Source organism: Astatotilapia calliptera, chromosome 16 (genome assembly GCF_900246225.1).
Source record: "Astatotilapia calliptera chromosome 16, fAstCal1.2, whole genome shotgun sequence".
In the NCBI taxonomy this organism is placed as follows: domain Eukaryota; kingdom Metazoa; phylum Chordata; class Actinopteri; order Cichliformes; family Cichlidae; genus Astatotilapia; species Astatotilapia calliptera.
Window position 1 is genome coordinate 20,484,329 of NC_039317.1, and position 23,697 is coordinate 20,508,025.

Genomic DNA, 23,697 nt, shown 5'->3' on the forward strand with positions numbered 1-23,697 from the left:
AACTGCAGTCCTTCAGACAAAAAATCATCAGCCCGTGCAAGTTATCTCTGTAGAAAATAACTTTTGACAGTTTGCTCGTTTCATCATCATCATCATCATCATTTATTTATTTATATAGCACTTTAAAAACACACCTGGTAGACCAAAGTGCTGTACAATACTAATATGCACATAGTAATAAAACCAGACATAGCAATAAAAAAGAACATTAAAAAAAATATCAGTTACCCACAGAGTTAAAAGCCAGAGAATAAAAATAGTTTTTTAATAAAGACTTAAAAACTGGCACTGATGTAGCCTGTCTAATATGGAGAGGAAGGTTATTCCAAAGCAGTGGCGCTGCAACAGAGAACGCTTGGCCATAGCCGTGACTTTGGGACCAAAAGCAGCAACTGCTCAGCTGGAGCATTCAGGTGTGCATTAACAAAATACTGAGGAGGGAAGACATCAGCAGTGGTCTCAGAACCAATTGCTGCAGTTTATTCGTCTGAAAGGGGTAATAAAGCCATTTCCAAAATACTTTACGTCCATCATTCTACAGTGACAAAGATTATTCATAAGTGGTAAACATTCAAGACAGTTGCCAGTCATTCCAGGAGTGGACACACTACTAAATCAGAGAAATTGTAAATTGCAAGGTTAAGTTTGTAGAGCTTCTTGTAAACAAACCATCATTTAAACCAGATAACAATGCACAACACCACATTTGGTGAAAACCAAACACAGTGTATTACCAACTGCCAAATCGAGGGTGGGAAGGTGAGGATTTGGGCTTATTTTGCAGCCACAGGACCTGAGTATCTTGCAGTCATTTAAACTCCTCTGCATACCAAAGTATTCTAGAGTCAAGTGTGAACCCATCTGTCCAACAGTTAAAGCAAAACTGAATCATGTAACAGGACAATGACCCCAAGCACAGCAGAAAATCTGCAACAGAATGGCTGAAAAAGAAAAGAATCAAGGTGCAGTAATGGCCCAGTCAAAGTTCAGACCTCGGCCTGATTGAAATGCTGTGATATGACCTTAAGAGAGCTGTGTATAAACAAATGCCTGCAAAGCTCAGCAAATTGAAGCAATGATGTAAAGAAGAGTGGGCCAAAATTCCCCCGCAATGATATGAGAGACTGATAAGGTCATACAGAAAACAATTACTTCAAATTACTTTACGTTACTGCTGCTGTAAAAGTGCTGAATCATGGGATATACTTGGTTTTTCCACACACCATTTTTATATTTTGGCTTCTTTTTTTTTTAAATAAATAATGGCATGATTCAATAGGCCATGTGCTGTTGTTTATATGTGCTATAATCAAATTTAAAATGACCTTATTTTCTATGTTTTATTGAAAATAAAATAAATTTACCCAGTTAAAATGTACCCAGTATCCCAACTGTTTTGGAGCTGGGGTTCTACGTGATACAAAGTCGGACCGAGAGAACGACTGTCAATGCACCCTCAGCCCAAACTCTAAACGAATCTATGCAACTCATTGTATTAGTGCAAAGCCACCTGCACAGTCTGTTCAGTGAGATAACTTAATCACCGAATTAACCACCCCTCTGTTTAAAACAACAAAAGAGGCTCCACACATATCACTAGACAGCAGGTTAAAACCATGTGCCAAACAGAGATAACAGGGTTAGTTTGCAACTGGAAAACACCGATATAATAATTCTCCTGGTATAGCAGTGTGATAAATTACAACAAAGGATCTACACACAGCTTTGCTGTAGAGATTAATTATATTCTATTTTAGTAATGTTTAGTGATGACGTTGCTCTGACCTGCAAGTGAGGATGTAAATCATGCATGTTGGTTTGGTCCTCCAGATCTGTGCTGTGATAAATGGGCCTGTAAGAAGCCTACAGACTACCTGGATGAGTCAGCGCAGTTCCAGGACCTGAGAGAGGATGATAATTCTGCCAGTGAAATCACATATGGAGAGGTGGAACAACGCTTAGGTCAGCTTCAGGACCATTTAAACAGGTACATATTTTTAGAGTCAGCATGCAGATGGTTGAGCTTCACTTTGCTGTCATAAACTATGAATTACCCGAAAATGTGAACTTTTCTAGTGTGAATAACAGTGCTTGTTTTTTTTCTTCTTTTTTTTTTGACTAACCCTTTTTCTTTTACCAATGGTTTGCCATTTCAGCCACACAGCTCACGTGTGGCGCCACATGAAATTGCAGAAATTTCTCTTCTCATTTAAACGTACTAGTTGCGCTTAGCACATCTCTGTTTGGAAACAGTGCAGCATCTTATCAGATGGTGCAAAGAGTTGCTGTTTTGGACGGTATTTCTAGATTATTGTCTAAATTTACTTAAGTAAATGATGTTAAAACTTCTCTCCTTTAATTTTAATGTGAAAAGTTTAGGTTAACTTTGAAGTTAAAGTTGGAACTCTACTTGTTCTGAAGAAAATAGGATTACATTTTTTACATTTATCCAGGGGCATTCCTTTACTGAAGTTGTCTTTTTTGGCCTATGTTGACATGATAGCACTCAGTTGCTCCACATATCTCCCACACCATTACACCACCAGCAACCTGAAACATTTATACAACACAGGATGGATCAATGCTTTCATGTTTATGCCAAATTCTGACCCAACCATCCAGTTGTTGCTACAGAAATCGACACTTGTTAGATCAAGCAACATTTTTCTGATCTTCTGTTGTCAAATTTTGATGAACCTATGTGAATTGAGGCTTCAGTTCCCTGTCTTTATTTGACAGGAATGGCACATGATCTGGTCTTCAGCTCTTGTAACTCATCTGTTTCAAGGTTCAACACGGTTCTCATTCAGAGATACTCTTTTGCAAACCTTGGCTATAGTGAGTGGTTATTTGAGTCTCTGTTGCCATCCTATCAGCTCAAAGCAGCCAGGCGATTCTCCTCTGAACTCTGGCATTTCCATCTAGAGAAGTGCTGCTCACTGGATATTTTCTCTTTTTCATACCAGTCTCTGTAAAGAGATGGTTGTGTGAGAAAATGTCAGTAGATTAGTAGAAATTCTGAAATACCAGCAGCCCATCTGTCACCAACAACCATACCATGTTCAAAGTCCCTTAAACCACCTTTTTTCCCCAACCGCTCAGTTTGAACTTCAGCCGGTCAACCTGACCATGTCTGCATGACTAAATGCATTGAGTTGCTGCTGTGTAATTTGCTAATTAGTTATTTTTGTTACCCAGCAGTTGAACTGGTAGATTCAACAGTCTGCCCATTAAAAATGCATGGAGTCATATGAGTGAACATTTCACTTAAAATGACTCAGAAGGAGCAGAGTGGAATATTTTTTCCAGTTTTAAGTGCAGGGTAAAGGCTCCTCTCTGTTCCCCTCACTTTCTCCATTCAACATCTAAATCTCATTTGTAAACCATAGCTACTGCTGATGTAACGTCTGACATTACAGCAACCGAGCGCACCATAAAAGTCACAAATTTTCACTTGTGACTCATGGTGGCTTTAAATGGAGCCTTTTCCATTTTTTCAAAACATTCTGTAAAACTGATTTGGGAGAGAAGCAGCCTTATCTAGAGGCATTATGTGTTTATGTATTTGTCTGTTTGTTCAATTGGTTGTTATTTTTTCTACTGTCTTCAAGTCTACATATATAACATTAATAGTAGTTCTTAAAAACAGAAAGAATGGATTTATCTATCAATTGCATTGTCTAATTTGAGCGGATATTGAATGTATGATGGATTTTCACTGTGCACAAAAATATTCGGGTAGTCTTTTAGTCTAGAGCATTTTCTGGTATGTTCTGTGGCGACAGCATCGGTATATTTGTCACTATTCTTATTTATCATTGCATTTTCAGATAAATGCTATTATTAATTTCAGTAAATGATAAGGCAGTGCTTTATTCTTTTAAGATGTCACCTCCCACACTGCTAAAAGTAGGCTACACCAAATGTGAAGGAGTAGGTGGAGGACGGCAACTAGCTGGCAGAAGTCGTTGTCGGACTTGGAGTGGGAGGTTGGATCTAATGGAAGCAGGATGCAACATTGTAGGACCGGTGCAAATCAAACTTGAGAATGACCTGGTACTAAAGTCTTTATATGGTAAAGGAGCGCTCAGAAAAAAATGTGCCTGAAACAATTTATAATGATAGAAACAAAATGGTGAGATTGATTTCTAGCAGCTACGTTGTACTTTACCTTCCCTAAAATGAATAGATTTTATTTTTGTCATTCCTGGAATGTAGAAACACATCTTTGGCAGTAGTTTCAGAATCACACCTGCAGTCAGCAGCCACCTGAAACGGACACGCAAATGAACAGCAGATGGTATTTTTAGCTGGAATTATCACAGAGAATGAAAGATCGCATCAGGGTGCCTGAAATACTGGGCAAGCTCATTTTATTAAGCACAAATAAGGCATTTTATCCACTGCACTATACCTGACCTTGTTTTTTTAATGCTGGCTGGCTGCAGGATGAGCAGCACTTCTCTGTCATTTTGGTGTTTTTGTGGCTTAGACTAGTCTGAAAGCATATGTGGCAGGAAAAAAATGTCGGTGTGGCCTTTCTCTTTTACACATCTATGTAAATAGCCAAGAAAAATATTGTTTGGTACGCTGAAAAATACTGTGCGGCTGCTTTTACTTAGTGTCTCATGAGCCACAGCATATTAAATGAGGAAAACAAAAAGGCTGACAGTGTCTTTGTGCATTAGATGGAATACACGTTGGGTTTGGGGTTTTTTGCCTTAAGTCCTAAATATAGAACTTTGATCAAATCTAGACTTAATTAGATTTACCAGATGAGTATAATAGTTATTTGCACAGTAAATGCAGAATTCACATGTCCCACACAAAGCTCATTATCGCTCCTAGCAGGGGCAATGTCTTTCATCTATTGCTTTGACAGAATGTTTCCACACCGTTGCCGTCTCTTAATTTTGTCCAGAGCAACGGCTCCATCTAGTGCTCAGTGAAGCACATCTGAGTGTGCTTTCAGCCATTGTCACACACAGTTAGGTTCACACTGTCCGAGTTACGTAAATACTCTTTCTTTTCATACTTATCTTTTGCTAATATTATACAGTATATCTGTCTGTTTTTGCTCATCAGTCCTTTTTTTTTTTTAGGCTAGAATCTCAGCTGTTATCTGATATGCAGGCGATCCTGCAGCTGCTGCAGAGGCAACCAACTCTGGGACCGCCTGCCTACAGCACTGTGACTGCTAATCCAGACTATCACAGATCTGCAGTGAAGGTTCAGCCGGCTGCTCTGAATGCAAGCCATTTCTTTAGCTCTGCAGGAACTCAAGTAAGGATGCCATCACTTTAGTTGGTAGACATTATTTTACATAGAGCATTTGTTTTCCACTTATGTACACATTGAGACCTTTCCCTTCACTTTTTCATACTGTTAAACTAAATGTCACATCTGTTGGTTTGTTTGTTTTTCTACAAATACAGTTGTGTTTTAAGGGTAAATATAATTTCACATCTGAAACAGGATATTAAATGTATATATATATAATGAGATTATTTACCCCAGCACAGGCAACTAAGATCTTATTATTGTCAAAAACTGTTTTTTTAGGCCCCCAACCAAAAACTAGGGAGCACCATTCAGGAATCTAAAGACTCTGTGTTGAGCTTGGCCAGTGTGAATGCACCCACTGAGGACAGCCTTAAAGAATTTCTTGTGCAGAGACATGCAGAGGCACAACAGCATCAACAACCATCCACAGGGCATCAACAGTCAGCACTGATCCTTCTTCCACCTGAAAACCCTGCTTCCTCTTCTTCCATGTCACCTTCAGACTCCAACCTCAATGCCACTGGACTCCATAAACCTGCCTCAGACCAAGAGTCTCCAAGGCCATAAATCTTTTCTGCAGCACGGTATTCTAATATTGAGGTTGTAATGCTGTAATTACTAAGTAGCAGTTTCTTTTATCAGCATGCTGGCACAGTCATCTGTGGCTTGGTATTAGAAATGAGATGTTCTTACATTGTGCATGAAGACAAAACACTGTTTTACGTGGTTGACACGGAATTAAGAAACTATTCCTGCAGCTGCCAGTATAATATGTAACAATAGTTACATATTTTAACAGTAGTTCTGTCAAAACAGGATTGAATCCATAATCATCATCATCCTCATTCATTTTTGCTCTTTAAACTTACATGGTGATGCCCACTTAATCTTGATGCACCTATTTAACCCATGAGGACAGCATTTCAGCATTTTTAATTAAATTCTTCTTACTCTGCAAGAATGCTGGTCTCCACTAGGTTGTGATAGAAATACACAACCAATGTGTTTTGCAAATGCTTTTCTAGTTAACGGACTTTGTGTTTTTTGCAGACACACTATTGCAGCATTTTATGTTCCCACACAGTTGGTCACACTAGCATGGGCTATGTGGCTTGGGCAAAATCGAAGGTGTGGATAGTGACACTAGCTCCAAGTGTAAGCAAGAAGAGCCGACTGACCTACCTCACAGTAGACAGGCTCCAGTCATCAGACAAATAGGGTTCCTCCTGCTGGTATCTGCAAAACCAGGGAAAGACTGGCATCTCCACCTCCCCACAGTGGATACAATAACTCACCAGGTTCTGCAGCAGAATTGCCAAAAACACCGGGAGGTGCAGTGCATAACAGCAGCCAGCTGTTCCTCAGTGAGGGGTCTGTGGATGATGAACATTCATGGAAAGTATTAAGAAAGATACAAAAAAATAGAGGAACTTGTGGAAAAAACATACTCTCAAAAAACAAGTTGAAGGTGATGGTGGCACCACGACTACTTACTGTACTAGCATTTCATAACATCTTATGAGCAATAGGTGTGAGTCATTTAAAAGTGACAAAAGTGGGTCATCTGGTGGATAAGGTGCTAGTTTTAAGCTAACTAACATACTACCAGTACTCAAGTGCAGAATCCACAGAGAGCGGAGGCTGTAGAAAGCCAGGACTAACACACACTGCCAAGCAAATTAAAAGTCTTTACACAAGAATTTGCCAACAACCCCATCGAGCCTTTTTTCAATCCTTTCATGCCTGTAGTCTGAAGAGGGAAAGGTTATCTCTCCAGACGCTGGGTGTCAACAGAGAGCCGCAACTGTATTACTCTCTGCCAAAGTTCAATGCAAGTGATCATTGTTGCTTGTTATACTTCAGAGCAGCAGACAAGAACACATGAAAGCCTCAACTAAAATATTGTGAACGCTGAAAGGAGCCAACCCATTACTGTTACCAAGGCTGGCTGGCAGCAGCTGAATACAGACATGTTTGTTTAGGCAGTTAACCTGTCCAACCTGAGACTTGGAAACAAAGATGTGAGCGAGTCATAGGTACCTGCACTGCTATCAAAACACGTGAGCACTGGAAACGTCAGGAGGTGGCTTTTTCACAACAGAAAAATGACGGCACAGCTTTTCTTTCTCCATTTGCAGAATGCAGTTCCTAGCACCTGACGCTGAGGCACTGAGGACAGTGGAGGTTATCTTACATGATGCAACAGTCACGGATGAGCCTGGTCATTAATGTTAGAGCCCGTTTAGAGTGTAAAGTCTGTGTGGGCACATAAAAACATTCCAGGCTTTGGGAGTAATGAGTCTGTATATGAAAGAAATATAAGTCTTCTGTAGCCATTAGTGTAATACAGCATTATTACAAATAAGAGTTTTCTGATGTATGTTGTATGCCTGTCTTCTCTGAAGTGTGACTCAGGGGTTATGGACAATTGCACTGCAATATACTGTACAGTATCAAAAAAAAGACTATGGTTTTCTTCTATAAACAATGTGCTTTATTACTGCAATGACTAATGTGCACCTGGTGTACAATGTTAAGCCAACAGAATACACTATACATACTTATCTGGAAAAATATAACATGCAGATTTGAGATTTTTTTTTTTCGCCGTTTGGAGAAGTATGATATAGACATTTCTACATTTAGAAAAGAAATAGAAAAAAATCATATCAAATGTTTTGTGTCTTATAACTTACTTTCTCATTTTTCTCTTACAATATAATTATTCAAAAGTGTTAAAGGAACTCTGACTATGAAGACGTGCATACCTGATTATATTAAGATTAACAGCAATTTGAATGTTATTTAAAAAACGTTTGTGAATTAAAAAAGTGACACATTGTTGGAACAGTCTTGGTCTTAATGTCTAGATATTACAGCGCGTATTTTGTTCAACTTTTTTCAGGTCGACGGTGAAATAATACAGCCCCCCTTTCTTTTCGTTACCCAAGACTGTTTAGTCTTGGGTTTAGTCAGTTTAATAGTAACACACGTAAACATGGTCCATAACGACTAGCTCGCGCACATCTGCCAGCCACCTGCATCCGAAGTGTCTGATAAGCTCCATCAGTCTTTGTTGGAGAACAGAAGAACACTTACGGGCCATGTGGCATTTCATTGTAGTTGTTGCTTACAGCCAACAGCATGTTTTTCCTGTTTTGGTTGGCTAAATAGGGAACTATGCCATGTGTTTTTTTTAACACCGTGGTTTAGTATATGAGATCACACGAGCTGAAATAATCTGAGTTCCTTTTAAGTCAACATTATGTTGTATGGGAAAAATGTGAAAGTGGCCACTTAAATGAGTGCATCATGGTTTGAGATTTAAAGGGTTTGGGAAAACTTACCTATGAAATATAACATATACTATTGCAGCCTATGGGGAATTCTTATTAGTTTTGTAGTTATTTATTTATTTATTTTCATATGGATCTACAAAGCATGCATTTTTTTGAGTCTCTATATGCTTACCGTTTTGCACTGCCTGTCAGCCCAAAGTAGCACATTACAATATAAAATGATGTCAGCATACTTTACTCGGATGAGGTGTTGGGGGGAGAAGAGGAAGGGGCACTGCGGGACACAAGGACACATAGTACTTGTGCATAAACAGACCCCAGAGAGTATCTTGTGCCTATATGACAAATCCAAATGCTAAGACAGCATCTTTATGTATAAATAACCATACATAATGAATTATATAGTCCCTGTACAGTTTTTTTTTCTGTTGGCAATGAAGGTTGTTGTTGTTAGACATTTGTAGGAAATAAATACATCCCATTGCCAGAAATGTTTTTTTGTTTTTTACTGAATAAATTACATTGAGTATTCTATAGAACATACAGTAGTGCATATGTTAGTTTTGAAACTGTGGGAGCAATAAATAAAAACGCACAGTTGGAGTTGTGTCGCTGGCTTTCTGTTATTCAGTCCATATATGTGTTTACAGTTGCTGTGTACATAACTGAAAGTAGAACATATACTATGAATTATGAAGTGTTCCAGGAGGATTGTGGGTCCTTGAGGAAGGTGAGTGATTATTTCACAGTATGTCAAATACTTTGTTGCAGTTGTTTGTTTTTAATGAGCATCTGCCAAACGTACAATGCATTTCTTTATATTGTTGCTCTTAGGAGCCATGACTTTCCTTTTTTTTTAAAAAACAATCTTGACCAGTAGTTTGGACATTGATTGCTTTTTCATTCATTTTCAGTTCAGTCCTTGTAGCGGACCATTTTCACAGGAATGTGTTTTGTTTTGTGTGTGTGTGTGTGTGTGTGTGTGTGTGTGTGTGTGTGTGTGTGTGTGTGTGTGTGTGTGTGTGTGTGTGTGTGTGTGTGTGTGTGTGTGTCACTTAACACTGACCTATGAATCAATCAAGTACAATAACACACAGTTATATAAGACAATTTGCCATAAAGTAGTGTTTTTGCACCAAGAAAGTGATTTGCACAGAGCTAAAAGCTGAAAACTTGACACATCTTTGCATGATGTTTGGTGTCTTCTTAAAAAAATCTTAAGAAACTTGACAAGTGGAGGATAAAAGAAGAAGCCAGGCCTAAAAACTATCTACAGCATATGAACGATGAGCATTTGATGGGTGAGTTTTTGAAAGTAAATAAGAAAAAAAGCAAAGATCTGACCCAGGACATGAATCAGATGGGTGGCTGCCAATAAGCTATTCTTTATGAAGAGGAAAAGGATAAAATTAATGTAATTTGAAGACAGAAAAAAGTAAGGTCAGATTTTGACCTACCAGGCAATATCATCTGGAAAACATCTAGTTGGCTTCATTTTTCAACATCACAACACACAGCCAGTAAAGTAATAACATACCTGCATAGAAAAAACCCATAATGGAACACTGTCAGTCATTGATTGGCTTCCTCAGAGCCCGGACCTCAACGTTATTGAAGCAATGTGGGATCATCTTGAGAGAGAACAGAACAAAGGCGGCCAATATCCAAAGAATCATTGTTGTGAATGTCCTTCATGAAGCCTGGAAAACTATTCCTGAAGAATATTGCCTAGGAGACTTCTGCGCTTTTTTGCATACTACATTGTAACCCATCTACTCGTTTTGACCACTTAAAATATCTTTATAGAAATATTATTTAAATGTAACTGTGTTATGTTTGTTGAAATTTCTGTAACCCCCTTGTCTCTCTTTAAAAATGCATTTTTAACGTCAGTGAGCGTTTTACATTGATAAATAAATGCTATATAAAAGTTGTTTCGACATATATTTCATAGTATAGGCAAACAAGACGATCACGTTTTGGCACAACTGGCTGGCTGGCTCTATCGCTACATTAAAGAACAATAACAGAGTTTTCAGGGTGGAGAAAAGAAACCGGGGATGGACCAAAATAACTCGTGACGTAGAGATGAGTTGCTTGGAAGTTTTCGCTTTTGAAATATTCGTTTTCCCTTTCTTTTCTGGTCTCTGTGCTTCAAAGTTTGAATTATATAAGGTCAGATTTTGGCCTACCAGGCAATAGTACTAGAAAGGTGTTGCTATGGTCGCCAATGCAGAAAGTTCACTACAATAATGTTACAATAATACTGTGTACGATAAACGATTTACAAAAAGTCAATTTAGGTCACTTTCTGATCTATTGGAACTACTGTGGTCCGTTAGTGACACCCAGTGGCCGTTTTAAATGTTGACTGCTTGGGAGAAACGAAAGTGAAAGAGCTCCATTTTCCTCGATAAAGGCACCGTGAATCAGCGCGTTTGCTGTGAATGTAGTTTTAGGCAACGCAGGAGCCAGTTTAGTGATCTGTTATCGGTTAAGTGAGTACCGATGGAGTCTGAAACGGATGAAATGCGCGAGTGCCTGATCGGCTGCTTGAGGCCGAGGCTGAAGGAGCTTATTGTGGTGGATCGGGTCCTGGATCTTATAGACTTTATCGAAAACGAGCAAAAGGAACGGATCAGGCAGAAGGCCAGAAACGATGGTGATATTTCGGCTGCGGACTACCTTATTAACGCAGTAGTTCAGAAGCCACATACTCCCGGATGGTTCACTGCGTTCGTTGACGCACTGAATAACGGGGGCTGTAACTTCGCAGCTGACTACATGCAGTTAAATCTCCCAACTCCCGAAGCTGAGGCAGAGAATGAAAACTGTGTCCGACTTATTCACCTACTTATTCCCAGCCTTGCAGACATGGCTACAGAAACAGTGTGTGCACACTGTTTCAGTGAAAGACTGCTCACCGAAGATGAGCGCGACAGAGTAAGTACATTATAGTGCAACCAACCTTTCAAAACTACTACTGCTTTATCTGCATGCTGCTTAGCACATGAGCTTTGGTGGTAAGAGAGAAAATATTCAAGTGTCAAAGGTTCACTGTGTGTATTCACACTAATTTCACTGGTGTGAAAAACCTCGAAAGTATCAGTATAGCTTCAGTATTTACCTTTTCTTCCAACTGTTTCCCAAAACATGTCTTTTCTGTCTTTGACCACTAGATGGCAGACAAATGTAGGCCGCTCATCCTTTTGGTGGCAATGCCTTTCTCTGATTGCTTAGCAAACTGACTTTATTCATTACACTTGTCATCTAGATTACGGCTGAAATAGTCAACAGGGGACGCAGGAGTGGCGCAAGGGAACTTTTAAGAAGAATTATCAAATGTCCACCAGGATGGTATTCAACATTTCTTCAAGTTCTTAAAGACACTGAACACCATGTGCTCTATAATGAGTTGACTGGCAACGAAGGTAACTGAACTATGCTGGAAGACACACACCCAATACACCAAATACTATCAGGGAAGTTTGGGACACAGAAGTCTCAGTGGTGAGATATAGACAGATTGTATAAAACATGTGCACATAAGTGATTACAACTACAGAGGGAATTCAGTATCTTTAATCCAACTGCATTAGTAAATATACTGTGATCATTGCTTTGCAACAATCCCACTAATTAAAATTGGGATGATTAATTATGATTAAGAGTTTTAGTTATAGTCTTTATTACATTTAAAGCCATGTTCTTGGTGTAGACTAGTGTAACAATGGAAAATAACAAGTTATCATTTTACTAAACAGTTATCCAAATAACCTCAAATAATCCTGGAATAACCATATTTATGGAAAAAGATAATCATCATTAACTTAAAACATTCTAGAAGGCATTAGTATATACGCTCACTGGCCACTTTATTAGGTATACCTGTTTAACTCCCCATTAATGCAAATATCGTGTTGGCCAGTCACATGGCAGCAGCTCATGACATGGTTAATATAACCTGCTTCAAAACGAGCATCAGAATGAGGAAAGTAATCTCAATAGCTTTGAGTGTGTCATAGCTGTTAGTGCCAGGCAGACAGCTCTGACTATTTCACAGTCTGCTGATCTGCTGGGAATTTCCCATGTAACCATCTCTAGGGTTCACAGAGAATGACCAGAAAAAGACAAAAGAAATATCCAGTAAGTGGCAGCTTTCTGGGAGAAAATACTTTGTTTTCCAGACTGCTGATAGGTGGCAACAGCACCTCACTGTAACTCCTTGTTGAGCACATGGGCCACAGCAGCAGAAGACCATGGCGGATGTCATTCCTGCGAGATAAGAACAGGAAACTGAGACTGCAGTTTGCACAGGCTCACACATGGCCTGCCCTGTACCAGTGGTTTAGGCTGGTGTTGGTGGCATAATGGTTTGGGGCATATTTTCTTGACACCCTTTGGGCCCCTTACTACCAACAAACATCGATTAAATGCCACAGCCTGCATCCCATCCCACCCCTTCTTGACCACAGTGTACCCATGTTGCTCCCAGCAGGATACTGTGGTATGTCACAAAGCTCAGATCATCTCTTTTTTTTTCTTAAACGTGACAATGAGTTCATCGTCCTCAAATGGCTTCCACAGTCACAAGATCTCAATCCAATAGAGCGCCTTTAGGATGTGACGGAGTGAGGCATTTCAATCACATCGTGGATTTGCAGCCAACAAATCTGCAGCAACCACATGATCATCATGTTAATATGGAAAATCACAGAGAAATGTTTTCAGCATCTTACTGAATCCAATTATGTCAGTTCTGAAGACAAAAGGAGGCCGACTGTGTACTAGCAAGGTGTACTTAACAAAAAGGCCGGTGCGTGTATGAAGGCAATGATTAGTTCATAATTACTCAAAATAAGTCTAACTCTTCATCATTAACTCTGATGCAAACACAGAGCAGAACAAAATAGTAGCTACTCATTTATTAATAATTACTTCACCATTAGTTACTATTTTCCTGTTGCCTCATGCATCACACTAAGTAATTACTCAGTAGTTCCTTCTTACTGCAAAATTACTTTACCATTACTAACAAAGCAAAACAAAACATCATATTTAATTTCTGATCAGTTGTTTTCTTCTCAGTATTTTCACCAGTACCTTCTATTTCTCTGTCGGTTTAAGTAAAGTGAAATGTCAGATTTAATAGTTGTAAGGTAATTCCTTAATACTCAGGGACTGGTTTGCCATTACTGTTTACCTCCTCAAGTAAAGTGAAACATCTGTCTTTATGCAAATATTGATGTACTGTATTATAAAGTGTTACCTGGTAAATTGTTACTCCTCATTTCTAAAATGTTCCTTTTTTACATTTTTTAGGATCAGATAAGAAACCATCACTGAAAGACAAACCTATAGCTACAAGGGAGAGTCCAACATCAGCTGAAAGTTGTGATGGCACTGAATCCATGGAGATCACCGTGAACGAACAGCCTATGGATCAATCCACAGGTCACACAGAGCATGTCTGTTTAATGTCAGCATTAAGGAGAGCTGAGGAAGTGCGCTCACACGTGTCATTCTTACTGTTAATCTAACATATATCTAACATTTCTTTACTAGAAATTTAAACTTTTAATGCTTATACGGAAATATGTAAAAGGTTGAAGGAATACAAACAAAATTCAGTTTACTTAAAACTACAGCTAACACTGTAACTACCAATTTTTTAACTTTGGTTTATGTCCTTTCAGACTTGTATGCAGGCAATGAACTGCCCAGCAACTCGGAGCCCTCACAGCCAGGTGGGATGGGTTCACTTTTATTCACCCTGTTAAGGCAATTAAAGTATTTAAAGGGGTTTTTGGTAATTACAAATATTTTATTTGCTTCAGTAGGTCATGCACAATAACCAAACTAAGATCAGTGCAGCTGTAGCTGCCCTAAAGTATCCTGAGTATCCTAAAGGCAACATGAAGTACGGTAAAGGAAAAATGTTGTTGTAACATGTGGTTACATTAGTGGAACATTAACTCTGTCCTGCCAGGCAGACAGCTCTGACTATTTCAGAATCTGCTGATGTGCTGGGAATTTCCCATGTAACCATCTCTAGGGTTCACAGAGAATGGCCAGAAAAAGACAAAAGATATCCAGTAAGTGGCAGCTTTCTGGGAGAAAATACCTTGTTTGCCAGACTGCTGATAGGAGGCAACAGCACCTCACTGTAACTCCTTGTTGAGCACATGGGCCACAGCAGCAGAAGACCATGGCGGATGTCATTCCTGCGAGATAAGAACAGGAAACTGAGACTGCAGTTTGCACAGGCTCACACATGGCCTGCCCTGTACCAGTGGTTTAGGCTGGTGTTGGTGGCATAATGGTTTGGGGCATATTTTCTTGACACCCTTTGGGCCCCTTACTACCAACGAGCATCGATTAAATGCCACAGCCTGCATCCCATCCCACCCCTTCTTGACCACAGTGTACCCATGTTGCTCCCAGCAGGATACTGTGGTATGTCACAAAGCTCAAATCATCTCAATTTTTTTTTCTTAAACGTGACAATGAGTTCATCGTCCTCAAATGGCTTCCACAGTCACAAGATCTCAATCCAATAGAGCGCCTTTAGGATGTGATGGAGTGGGGCATTTCAATCACATCGTGGATTTGCAGCCAACAAATCTGCAGCAACCACATGATCATCATGTTAATATGGAAAATCACAGAGAAATGTTTTCAGCATCTTACTGAATCCAATTATGTCAGTTCTGAAGACGAAAGGAGGCCGACTGTGTACTAGCAAGGTGTACTTAACAAAAAGGCCGGTGCGTGTATGAAGGCAATGATTAGTTCATAATTACTCAAAATAAGTCTAACTCTTCATCATTAACTCTGATGCAAACACAGAGCAGCACAAAAAAGTAGCTACTCACTTAAAACTACAGCTAACACTGTAACTACCAACTTTTTTAAACTTTGGTTTATGTCCTTTCAGACTTATATGCAAGCAGTGAACTGCCCAGCAACTCGGAGCCCTCACAGCCAGGTGGGATGGATTCACTTTTATTCACCCTGTTAAGGCAATTAAAGTATTTAAAGGGGTTTTTGGTAATTACAAATATTTTATTTTGCCTCAGTAGGTCATGCACAATAACCAAACTAAGATCAGTGCAGCTGTAGCTGCCCTAAAGTATCCTGAGTATCCTAAAGGCAACATGAAGTACGGTAAAGGAAAAATGTTGTTGTAACATGTGGTTACATTAGTGGAACATTAACTCTGTCCTGCCAGTTTCGCACTAATAAACAAATTCCATGTGTGCATCATGATGAACTACACAGAGGTCAAAGAGGACAGCGCATAGCTAGCAGTTCAAATGAAAACCATATGCTGGAGTATAAGGAGATGTAAAGGAAAAGTTACATTCATGTGGCTCTGTAGTGTTTGGCTTATATGATGGATAAGTACATTTCTGCTTGGAATACTCTACCCTGAATAGCGAAGCAGGAAGAAAAGAGTTGAATCAGATTAGTTCTTTTGCAGTTTAGTCAGGTTATTTCAGTAGTAGAAAGGCCCCAAAGATGTCTGCAGCCTGCGAGTAAATGGGTTTAACAGAGTAGTTTACATGAAAGATTGTTCCTGCAAGGCGAGTCTCTAGCAGAATTGTTTTTTTAAATGTTTTCTAAAATGAGCAGAGCTCATACTCAGTCCTAATGAATCTGAAAACAGCTCTATGTTTATTTCTTGAATAATTCTATGGGAACTGCTTTCAGAAGTTCAGGAGGCCACATGGACCACTGTTTACTTATTAATATAATTAAAGCTCTTTTTTCTAATCATTAGAGACTTGCATTTGCTTGCATAAAGTTGCTTGAAACAACACCGTAACCTCTGGCATACCAAGTCATTAAAAATTGTCTGCACTGAGAAAAAAAAATAAGATTTGGGGGGTTTAAACTCTCACTGGGGGGGAAGAAGAACTTAGAGTTGAGTGGAAAGGGGAGCAGAGTAGGGGGTACATTCATATTGCTCCTGGTGTCTTAGCCATGTATTATCCCCTGCCTAGACAGAGCAAATAAGTAACAGCCTGCCAGCAACTTGGAGTCTAAGTGGATCATAGTAAGTCTATTGTACTTGTAGAGGAAATAAGGCAAATAGCAATGACTTGTAATGTCTCTCTCTAAGTAATCTGATTATTATAAAAACATATATAAGAAAACATAGTGCTTGATGTTAGTCCGCCTCAACCCATCCCTTTTTATTGTCACTTTCACCTTTAGATTAGTAGACTGGTGTGAAATATCAAATAGCACTCACTATATAGAGAGAAGCATTTGCTTTTAAGTCCTAGTGTTGTATGGTTTGCATTAAGTAGTGCCTCTCAGTGACATCATTTATAGAGCACAATGTTTTCTTGTAACACTGAAACATGATTTACATGCTCTACTCGGTGCCTTTGTTTGTGGTTTAACTATTGGAAGTGTTTTAAAGTTAGGTCATCTTACATGATATGGATGTACTGTACAGTGTACGTGTATGTTCTCTGTTTACCCAGGAACAAAAACAAAGAGAAGCAGGCATTTCCTGTTGGTCATGTCTGTAATTGTGGGTTGCTGACACAGACAGACGTTTTGTGATTCTGAACCTCTGCTCTCCTTTGCAGATGGAAGTGCCTTAGAAGTTGCCAGAAGCCCAGAAAAAGAAATTACTCTTCGAGATTATCAGATGGAAGTCGCTGGACCTGCCTTGGAGGGGAAAAACATCATCGTATGTCTCCCCACAGGAAGCGGTAAAACCAGAGTTGCAGTTTATATTACCAAAGAACATCTGGACAGAAGGAAGGCTGAAGGGAAACCAAGAAAAGTGATCGTCTTGGTGAACAAGGTACTACAATGTCTGTCTGGTATAGAATACTTCTGGGTTTGCACTATTATGCTAACCTACTTCTGTCCATTTCTCATTAAGCACTCCTGAACATTGTTATTTTTCAGCACATACTTCATGTGGTCTGTTGTAGGTTTTCCAGCTGTAAAACTATGTGGTTGCATTTGAAAACAATGCAACCACATAGAAAATCATCACAGTTTTTGATTCTTGATTTGTGCCTTTACTCTCTCTGCTCTAAAAACCAAAATCAACAGAAGCTCCTAAATTACTGCACAGCTAATTTGAGACCATGCCTTAACCAAACAGTCTAGCATATATTTATGTGTTCTGGTTTACTAATGTTGGCACAAACACTTAAATCATCAGGAGCTCTCTGATCCTAAAAACAACAGTAAAGACTTTTTCTAATTTTGTCAGTTAAATCTCTTGACTTTTGTGGCATTGACTTCATGAAAGTTTCATGTGCTCTGATGCCCTCAGGTTCCTCTTGTTGAGCAGCACTACTCTGCAGAATTCCTGCCCTTTCTCAAGAACAAATATAAAGTGGAGCGAGTCAGCGGAGACTCCCAGCTCAAAATCTCTTTCACAGAAATCGTGAAGAAAAATGACATCATCATCTGCACTGCCCAGATTCTGGAAAACTACTTAGAGAGGGCTAACAGTGGAGAGGATGAGGGCGTGAACTTAAGTGGTATGATATTTCAACAAAATTTCACAAAATTTAATACATTATTCTTGTATTTTTTTTTTAAAAACACACTCTTTAACTAAAATCTATCCAGGCTTAAGCTTCAAACTCTGACAGCTTCTGGAATGGAAAGCCACCCAAAGGACAGAGCGGCATCTCCCCTGATAGCATCTTGTCAAAGTCTTCCGACTCTGCTGCTTACTCCTGTTGGCACTCACAAGTCCAAGGTGGAATAGCCACCTCAGTGGAACATATGCTGTTTGTTGAAACGCCTGAAAGCATGTACTTTTTTTTCCTCCTGGTTTCCAGGCCACACGTCTGTTCAAGCCATCAGTGTGTGGCTCATCAAATTCACATGAGAGCTTCTATCACCCAAAATACATCAAGCTGCCACTCTCCATTCTCTTTTTCCTCCAGGGAGGATTTTGCATTGCATCGTTTAAACTAGTACATGGGAATAATTAGAATTCACCCTGCTTACACTTTTGTAAAATCCAAACTATATAAAGTTTTTTTTGTTTTTTGTTCTTTGAAGTAGACAGTTTTCCAACATATGTTATTGTGTGGCATAAACTGCTGTGTCAAAGGTTCCTAGAAAAGTACTGGTTTGCGTGGGTAGGTTTGGGAGAGAGATGGCATCTGTGAGGGAAATCACCTCTGTTTACGTAACAAGCAAAATAAATGGGATAAAATTAGCTCTGCTGGTCGAGAAAATTACAGTCTTTTAAGATTTGAGCACTTTTGTCTCTTGGCAGTAATGTGGCAGCGAGAAATTGGGACACGTGCATGTTATTTTTGAAACAAAGCAACATTTATGTGTTTCTCTTTTGCACATATAGACCTGACACTCATTATAATAGATGAGTGTCACCACACTCAGAAGGGAGGCGTCTACAACCACATAATGATGCGATACCTGAAGCAGAAACACAAGAACAAAAGGCTCGTAAAGGAGCAGAAGGAGCCTGTGCCCCTCCCTCAGATCCTGGGCCTGACTGCCTCTCCAGGGGTTGGGGGAGCCACGAAAATGGAAAAAGCAGAGGAGCACATACTGCGTGTAAATACTGTTTCTCTGTCTTCACCTGTGTGGATAAAAGTGTTGCATGCATATTACTCTACTCATTCTTGGCACATTTAGTCATTATTTAAAGTTAGCTATAGTCTTTAAGGCTTCTGATTAATATATCTGACAGTCTGGGAAAGAAAACTAGTCATCAGTCATGCTTCTTTGTGTCCATACCAAGTAACTCACATGTCACAGTGAACAACATCTTTTTTTAATCAGAATCCTGCTCCAGTTCTTTCTGCTTCAGTCATAGAGAAACTTGTTGATTCAGCCAAGTTCTTTCCACTGTTCCACACTGACCATGCACACAAGGCAGCCATAAAGTTTCCACTGCAGCAGAAAATAAGCAGAAATACGCTCTATCATGAGATCAAGATGTGGGATTAATTTTAACACTATAAATCTTTGTATTTTTTTCACAGATCTGTGCAAACTTGGACGCTTCCAGAATAATGACAAGGCGCCAAGAGGAATTCAAAAAGGAGCAAAGAAAAATAGTTGTTTCTGTTGAAGATAGGAGGGAGGTATGGCTGTTTAACATGGCATGGTTTTGTGCCAAGCTTTTCTTTGACTCTAATTCATATGAGGGACTCCAGCTGATGTTAATGCAGGATTACATGTGTGTGAAACTAAATATCCTTTTTAGGATCCCTTTGGTGATGTAATCAAGAAAATTATGACCGCCATCCACAACCATGCCGAGCTGACCCCCACCTGTGACCTCGGCTCTCAGAATTACGAACAGTGGGTTGTTCAAAAAGAACGACAAGGTGAAAACAGATTTTTACGCTCATCTTTCACTAGTTATCGTTTGTTCAACCTCCCATGGTGTGTAGTGTCTAAAAGTACTTGTCTCGATCCATTTTAGCTGCAAAAGATGAAAATCAGAAAGTACGAGTTTGTGCAGAGCACCTCCGACAGTACAGCGAGAGCCTGAATCTCTGCAACACGATTCGCATGCAAGATGCCTTCAGTTTCCTGAACAAATACTACGAGGAGGAGATGAAGAAAAAAACTGCCCCGGAGGAGGAGCATAAGATACAAATCACAGATACTGAGAGGTTCCTCTTCAATCTGTTTAAAGGTATTGTGAAACTAAGCATTCGCCTGAAAATTCAAAGTAGTTGTTGACTTTATAATCTGAGATTTGGAAAATCTTTTTTTTTTTGGTAAATGTGAGGTAAGATATCGTTTGGCTTAAATTAGCTAATAGATGTGAAACTGGGATCTAGCTAAACAAGACTTGTCCACGGAAAATGAGGTCCACCTGTGAACATATGCAAATGAAAAGCAAAAAGGATTTTGAAGTCTGCAGTGGTTGCCAGCATTCAGAACAAAAAAGACAAATTATTTGGGCTGTATATAAAAGACAGACATGGCCACGCAACATCAGCCAATGGTCATTAGTCTACCATTTTGAAATACTGAGTTTGGCATCATAGCTGCCGTCATTTGACTTTGGATGCTGATGTGATCATATTTGAACGACAGTGTAAAGTAATAAGTTATCAGCTAATGGATGCAAGCTTGGATAGCAAGATCCAGCCAAAGACTGCACAGATATTAGTTAATATGTGCCTGCAATTATATTAAAATTTAAAACACAAAACCTCTTCAACAGTCTTTTATTATGATTGATACACATTGAGCCATTATTCATTTTCTGTGCCAGTCTCATGCATTAAAAAGGTTCCAGGACTCATCAAAATAATAAACTATTATCAGGAGTTCCAGTTAAGGCATTCAGATTAACTAAAAAGTGATTCTTAGCATAGAAATAGCAGCTTTTTGTTATCCAATTTCCTAATAATGCAATAAAGTTTAAGCCTTTGTACAATTTAAACAAGAACAATATCTAAAAATGAATGTGTCCTTCATCATCAGGGGTAAAGAAGCTGTAGAGACCAAAATTATTTTTGTACTTTCTATATTACTGCCTATAAAATTAGCCATTTTACTTCTGGAATATGTGGAGATAGCCTAAAAGGGTAATTTGAGAACCTTCATGGTTTGGCAGTTGAGCCCTATGCGTTACAGATTTCTACCAGGCACAACTTAAACAAATTTATAGTCTACCTGTGAATTTTGTGGTAGATTTGAACCCTTCCCACATTTCCGGTCCTGTTGTTTAGCTGAGCTAAGCTGCTTATCACTGTACTTACTAGAGGTATAAACCCTCATATTTAACTCATAAAAAGACACCATATCTTTGATGTCAGCGATAGAAAAGTGTAATTCAGTTCTTTGTAATCTGTGTCTGACAGACAACAAGAAGGAGCTGGAAACTCTAGCAAAGAATCCGGAGTATGAAAATGACAGCCTGTCAAAACTAAGAACTAAAATTCTGCATGAGTTCAGCTCTCGGGATGAAGCCAGAGGGATTGTTTTCATCAAAACACGACGCAGCGCCATTGCTCTAAATCAGTGGATACAGGAAAACTCCAAGTTTGCTGACATTGGAGTGAAATCAGCATATGTCATTGGAGGAGGAGACCAGAGTGTTGTTAAACCAATGACCTCGGTGAGTGCTACATTTCTCTCTATTTTCCTGCACAATTATTTGCGCCTTACACTTAACCTTCTCTTATAAATCTGTTTTAATCAGGCAGAGCAAAAGGATGTGTTGAAAAAATTTGGCAACGGTCAAGTCAACCTGCTGATTGCTACCACAGTAGCCGAGGAAGGCTTGGACATACCAGCCTGCAATTTCGTTATTCGATATGGCCTTGTGACAAACGAGATCGCTATGATTCAGGTCAGTAATGAGTTGAATAATGAGCATTGAATGTGGTATACCCAGTAATTGAAGGAATATTAGCCTGTGTAAAACAAACGTGGTTGCCTACCCTTCACTCACAATCGCCTTTCTCAGGCCCAAGGCAGAGGAAGAGCCGAGGACAGCAGTTACACGCTGGTCGAGGTGAAGAACTCCGGGGTGGCTGAAAAGGAGTGCGTCAATGAATACCGCAAGAACATGATGAACAAAGCCATTCAGAAAATTAAATCCTTAAATCAGGCAGCCTATGAAAAAAGAGTACGTTTACTTCAGAATTTTTAGTCTCAGTTAAATTGAAAACCCACATGGCTTTGAGACTTTTTTTGTTTGTTTGTTCATCAGATCACTGAGTTTCAGATTCAGGCTATAATGGAAGAGAAAGTAAGAATGACGAAGAAGAAGCAGAAGGACATAAAGAACGAGAGCCCATCTAATGTAAAGTTTAGCTGCCGAAGCTGCAGCGAGCCAATCTGCACGGGCGACGACATCCAGATCATCGAAAACATGCACAGAGTCAATGTGACGCCACAATTTAGGTACAGTTTACAATTCAGTTCTTAACCGTTTGTATGTGTTGAACTGTATTCCACTCGTGTAGTTGTGCTGTGATTATTATCAATTTTACTGCATCTTTTTACAGAAAACTTTACATTCAGAGAGAAAATACTACTCTTCAGGAGCGTCTTCTCGACTATGAGACCAACGGCTTCATTGCATGTAAAAACTGCGGACAGGTAGATTCAGTTTAGCTTTTTCAATTATTTGGAAATTCTCTTGTGAATCTTAAAAAGATAATCTTATTCAGAATGTTCAATTTAGTAGATAACTAAACACAGCATTGCTGCATTAACAAGGAGTCGTTCAGCATATGCACAAACATGATGCTTAAGCATAATTAGAAAAAGTAGGACATTTATGACTCTTGGTCATAAGCAATAAAGCTAGTTCAAAGAGAAATGTGAGTCTGTCATATGACATAAGACTGCAGCCCTTTAATTTGAGATCATGTTTCACCACAAATTTAGATTACAGGACAAAAGGGCATAAAAGCAAGCCTTTATTTAGTCTTGGTTAGGCCTGCATTGAGAATAAAATACTCATTGTATGTTGTGTTGCATTCTGTTACAGAGATGGGGTTCAATGATGATGTACAAGGGGATCGAGTGCCCCTGCCTTGATGTGAAAAACTTTGTGGTGAATTTAAATGGAAAGAAGATTAGCAAATGCACCAAGTGGAATGAAGTCCCCATCAAGTTTTCTGCCTTCGACTACGCTGAACATGCAATCAACATGACCATGTCCGATAACTCGGATGATGACGAAACAATGTGAATTATAACCACGTAGAATAACCAGCGACTGAGAAAGCCTTGATTTCTATTGTGTTGCCGTATGGCCGACACAGGATTAATAACCTTAGCAGAGTAGTGAATGTTATGTTTCCTTTGAATGTTTACTTGTTAACTGGAGAAATGAATGGTGATGGGACTGAAGTGTGTTCGTAAAGAAAAAGTGTGAATGTTTTACATCATTTTAATGGTTAAAGTATTATTGTGAATTGTGCAAAATTGCAGAATAAGGGTTTTACTCTTCAATTATGTTCGCATTTGATGGGATTTACTGTTGAAATAATGCATGATTACAGTGTATTAATTTCTATGTAAGGGTTTGTTACTGGTATTAAATGAACTGGAAAAGCAAAGCAAGAAAATAAAGTATATATATATTTTTCCCTTTCAAACTCTGGCTGTCTCATGA

General features: G+C 39.1%; 2 protein-coding genes across 3 annotated transcripts in view; both read left to right on the forward strand.

Annotated features, from left to right (window-relative positions):
* Window positions 1–9,172, forward strand: part of kcnh7 (potassium voltage-gated channel subfamily H member 7) — a 42,301-nt gene extending 33,129 nt beyond the window's left edge. The window contains exons 13-15 of the mRNA XM_026144482.1: window positions 1,831–1,987; window positions 5,103–5,283; window positions 5,563–9,172. Coding sequence (XP_026000267.1) covers window positions 1,831–1,987; window positions 5,103–5,283; window positions 5,563–5,850 — 626 coding nt within the window. The 3' untranslated portion in view covers window positions 5,851–9,172. The remainder of the gene's footprint in view (window positions 1–1,830; window positions 1,988–5,102; window positions 5,284–5,562) is intronic.
* A 1,780-nt stretch (window positions 9,173–10,952) lies between these two features.
* ifih1 (interferon induced with helicase C domain 1) lies at window positions 10,953–23,680 on the forward strand. 2 transcript variants are annotated; one of them, XM_026144726.1, is made up of 17 exons: window positions 10,953–11,525; window positions 11,857–12,013; window positions 13,905–14,036; window positions 14,279–14,329; window positions 15,520–15,570; window positions 17,186–17,406; window positions 17,890–18,100; window positions 18,937–19,154; window positions 19,586–19,687; window positions 19,810–19,933; window positions 20,032–20,247; window positions 21,428–21,684; window positions 21,769–21,918; window positions 22,036–22,197; window positions 22,282–22,475; window positions 22,580–22,673; window positions 23,068–23,680. In XM_026144726.1, the coding sequence occupies exons 1-17, from the start codon at window positions 11,091–11,093 to the stop codon at window positions 23,269–23,271; spliced, it is 2,979 nt and encodes a 992-aa protein (XP_026000511.1). In that variant the 5' UTR covers window positions 10,953–11,090; the 3' UTR covers window positions 23,272–23,680. The 2 variants fall into 2 exon arrangements, with proteins under 2 accessions (XP_026000511.1, XP_026000512.1); XM_026144727.1 differs by lacking the exon at window positions 15,520–15,570.
* The last annotated feature ends 17 nt before the right edge of the window (window positions 23,681–23,697 follow it).

Excerpts from the sequence above, each read along its gene's own strand:
- ifih1 (XM_026144726.1), top strand. The coding sequence starts at position 11,091 with ATGGAGTCTGAAACGGATGAAATGCGCGAGTGCCTGATCGGCTGCTTG. Across the intron at positions 17,407-17,889 it reads TGATCGTCTTGGTGAACAAG|GTTCCTCTTGTTGAGCAGCA; the intron begins GTACTACAATGT and ends TGATGCCCTCAG. Across the intron at positions 21,919-22,035 it reads ACGAGATCGCTATGATTCAG|GCCCAAGGCAGAGGAAGAGC; the intron begins GTCAGTAATGAG and ends CGCCTTTCTCAG.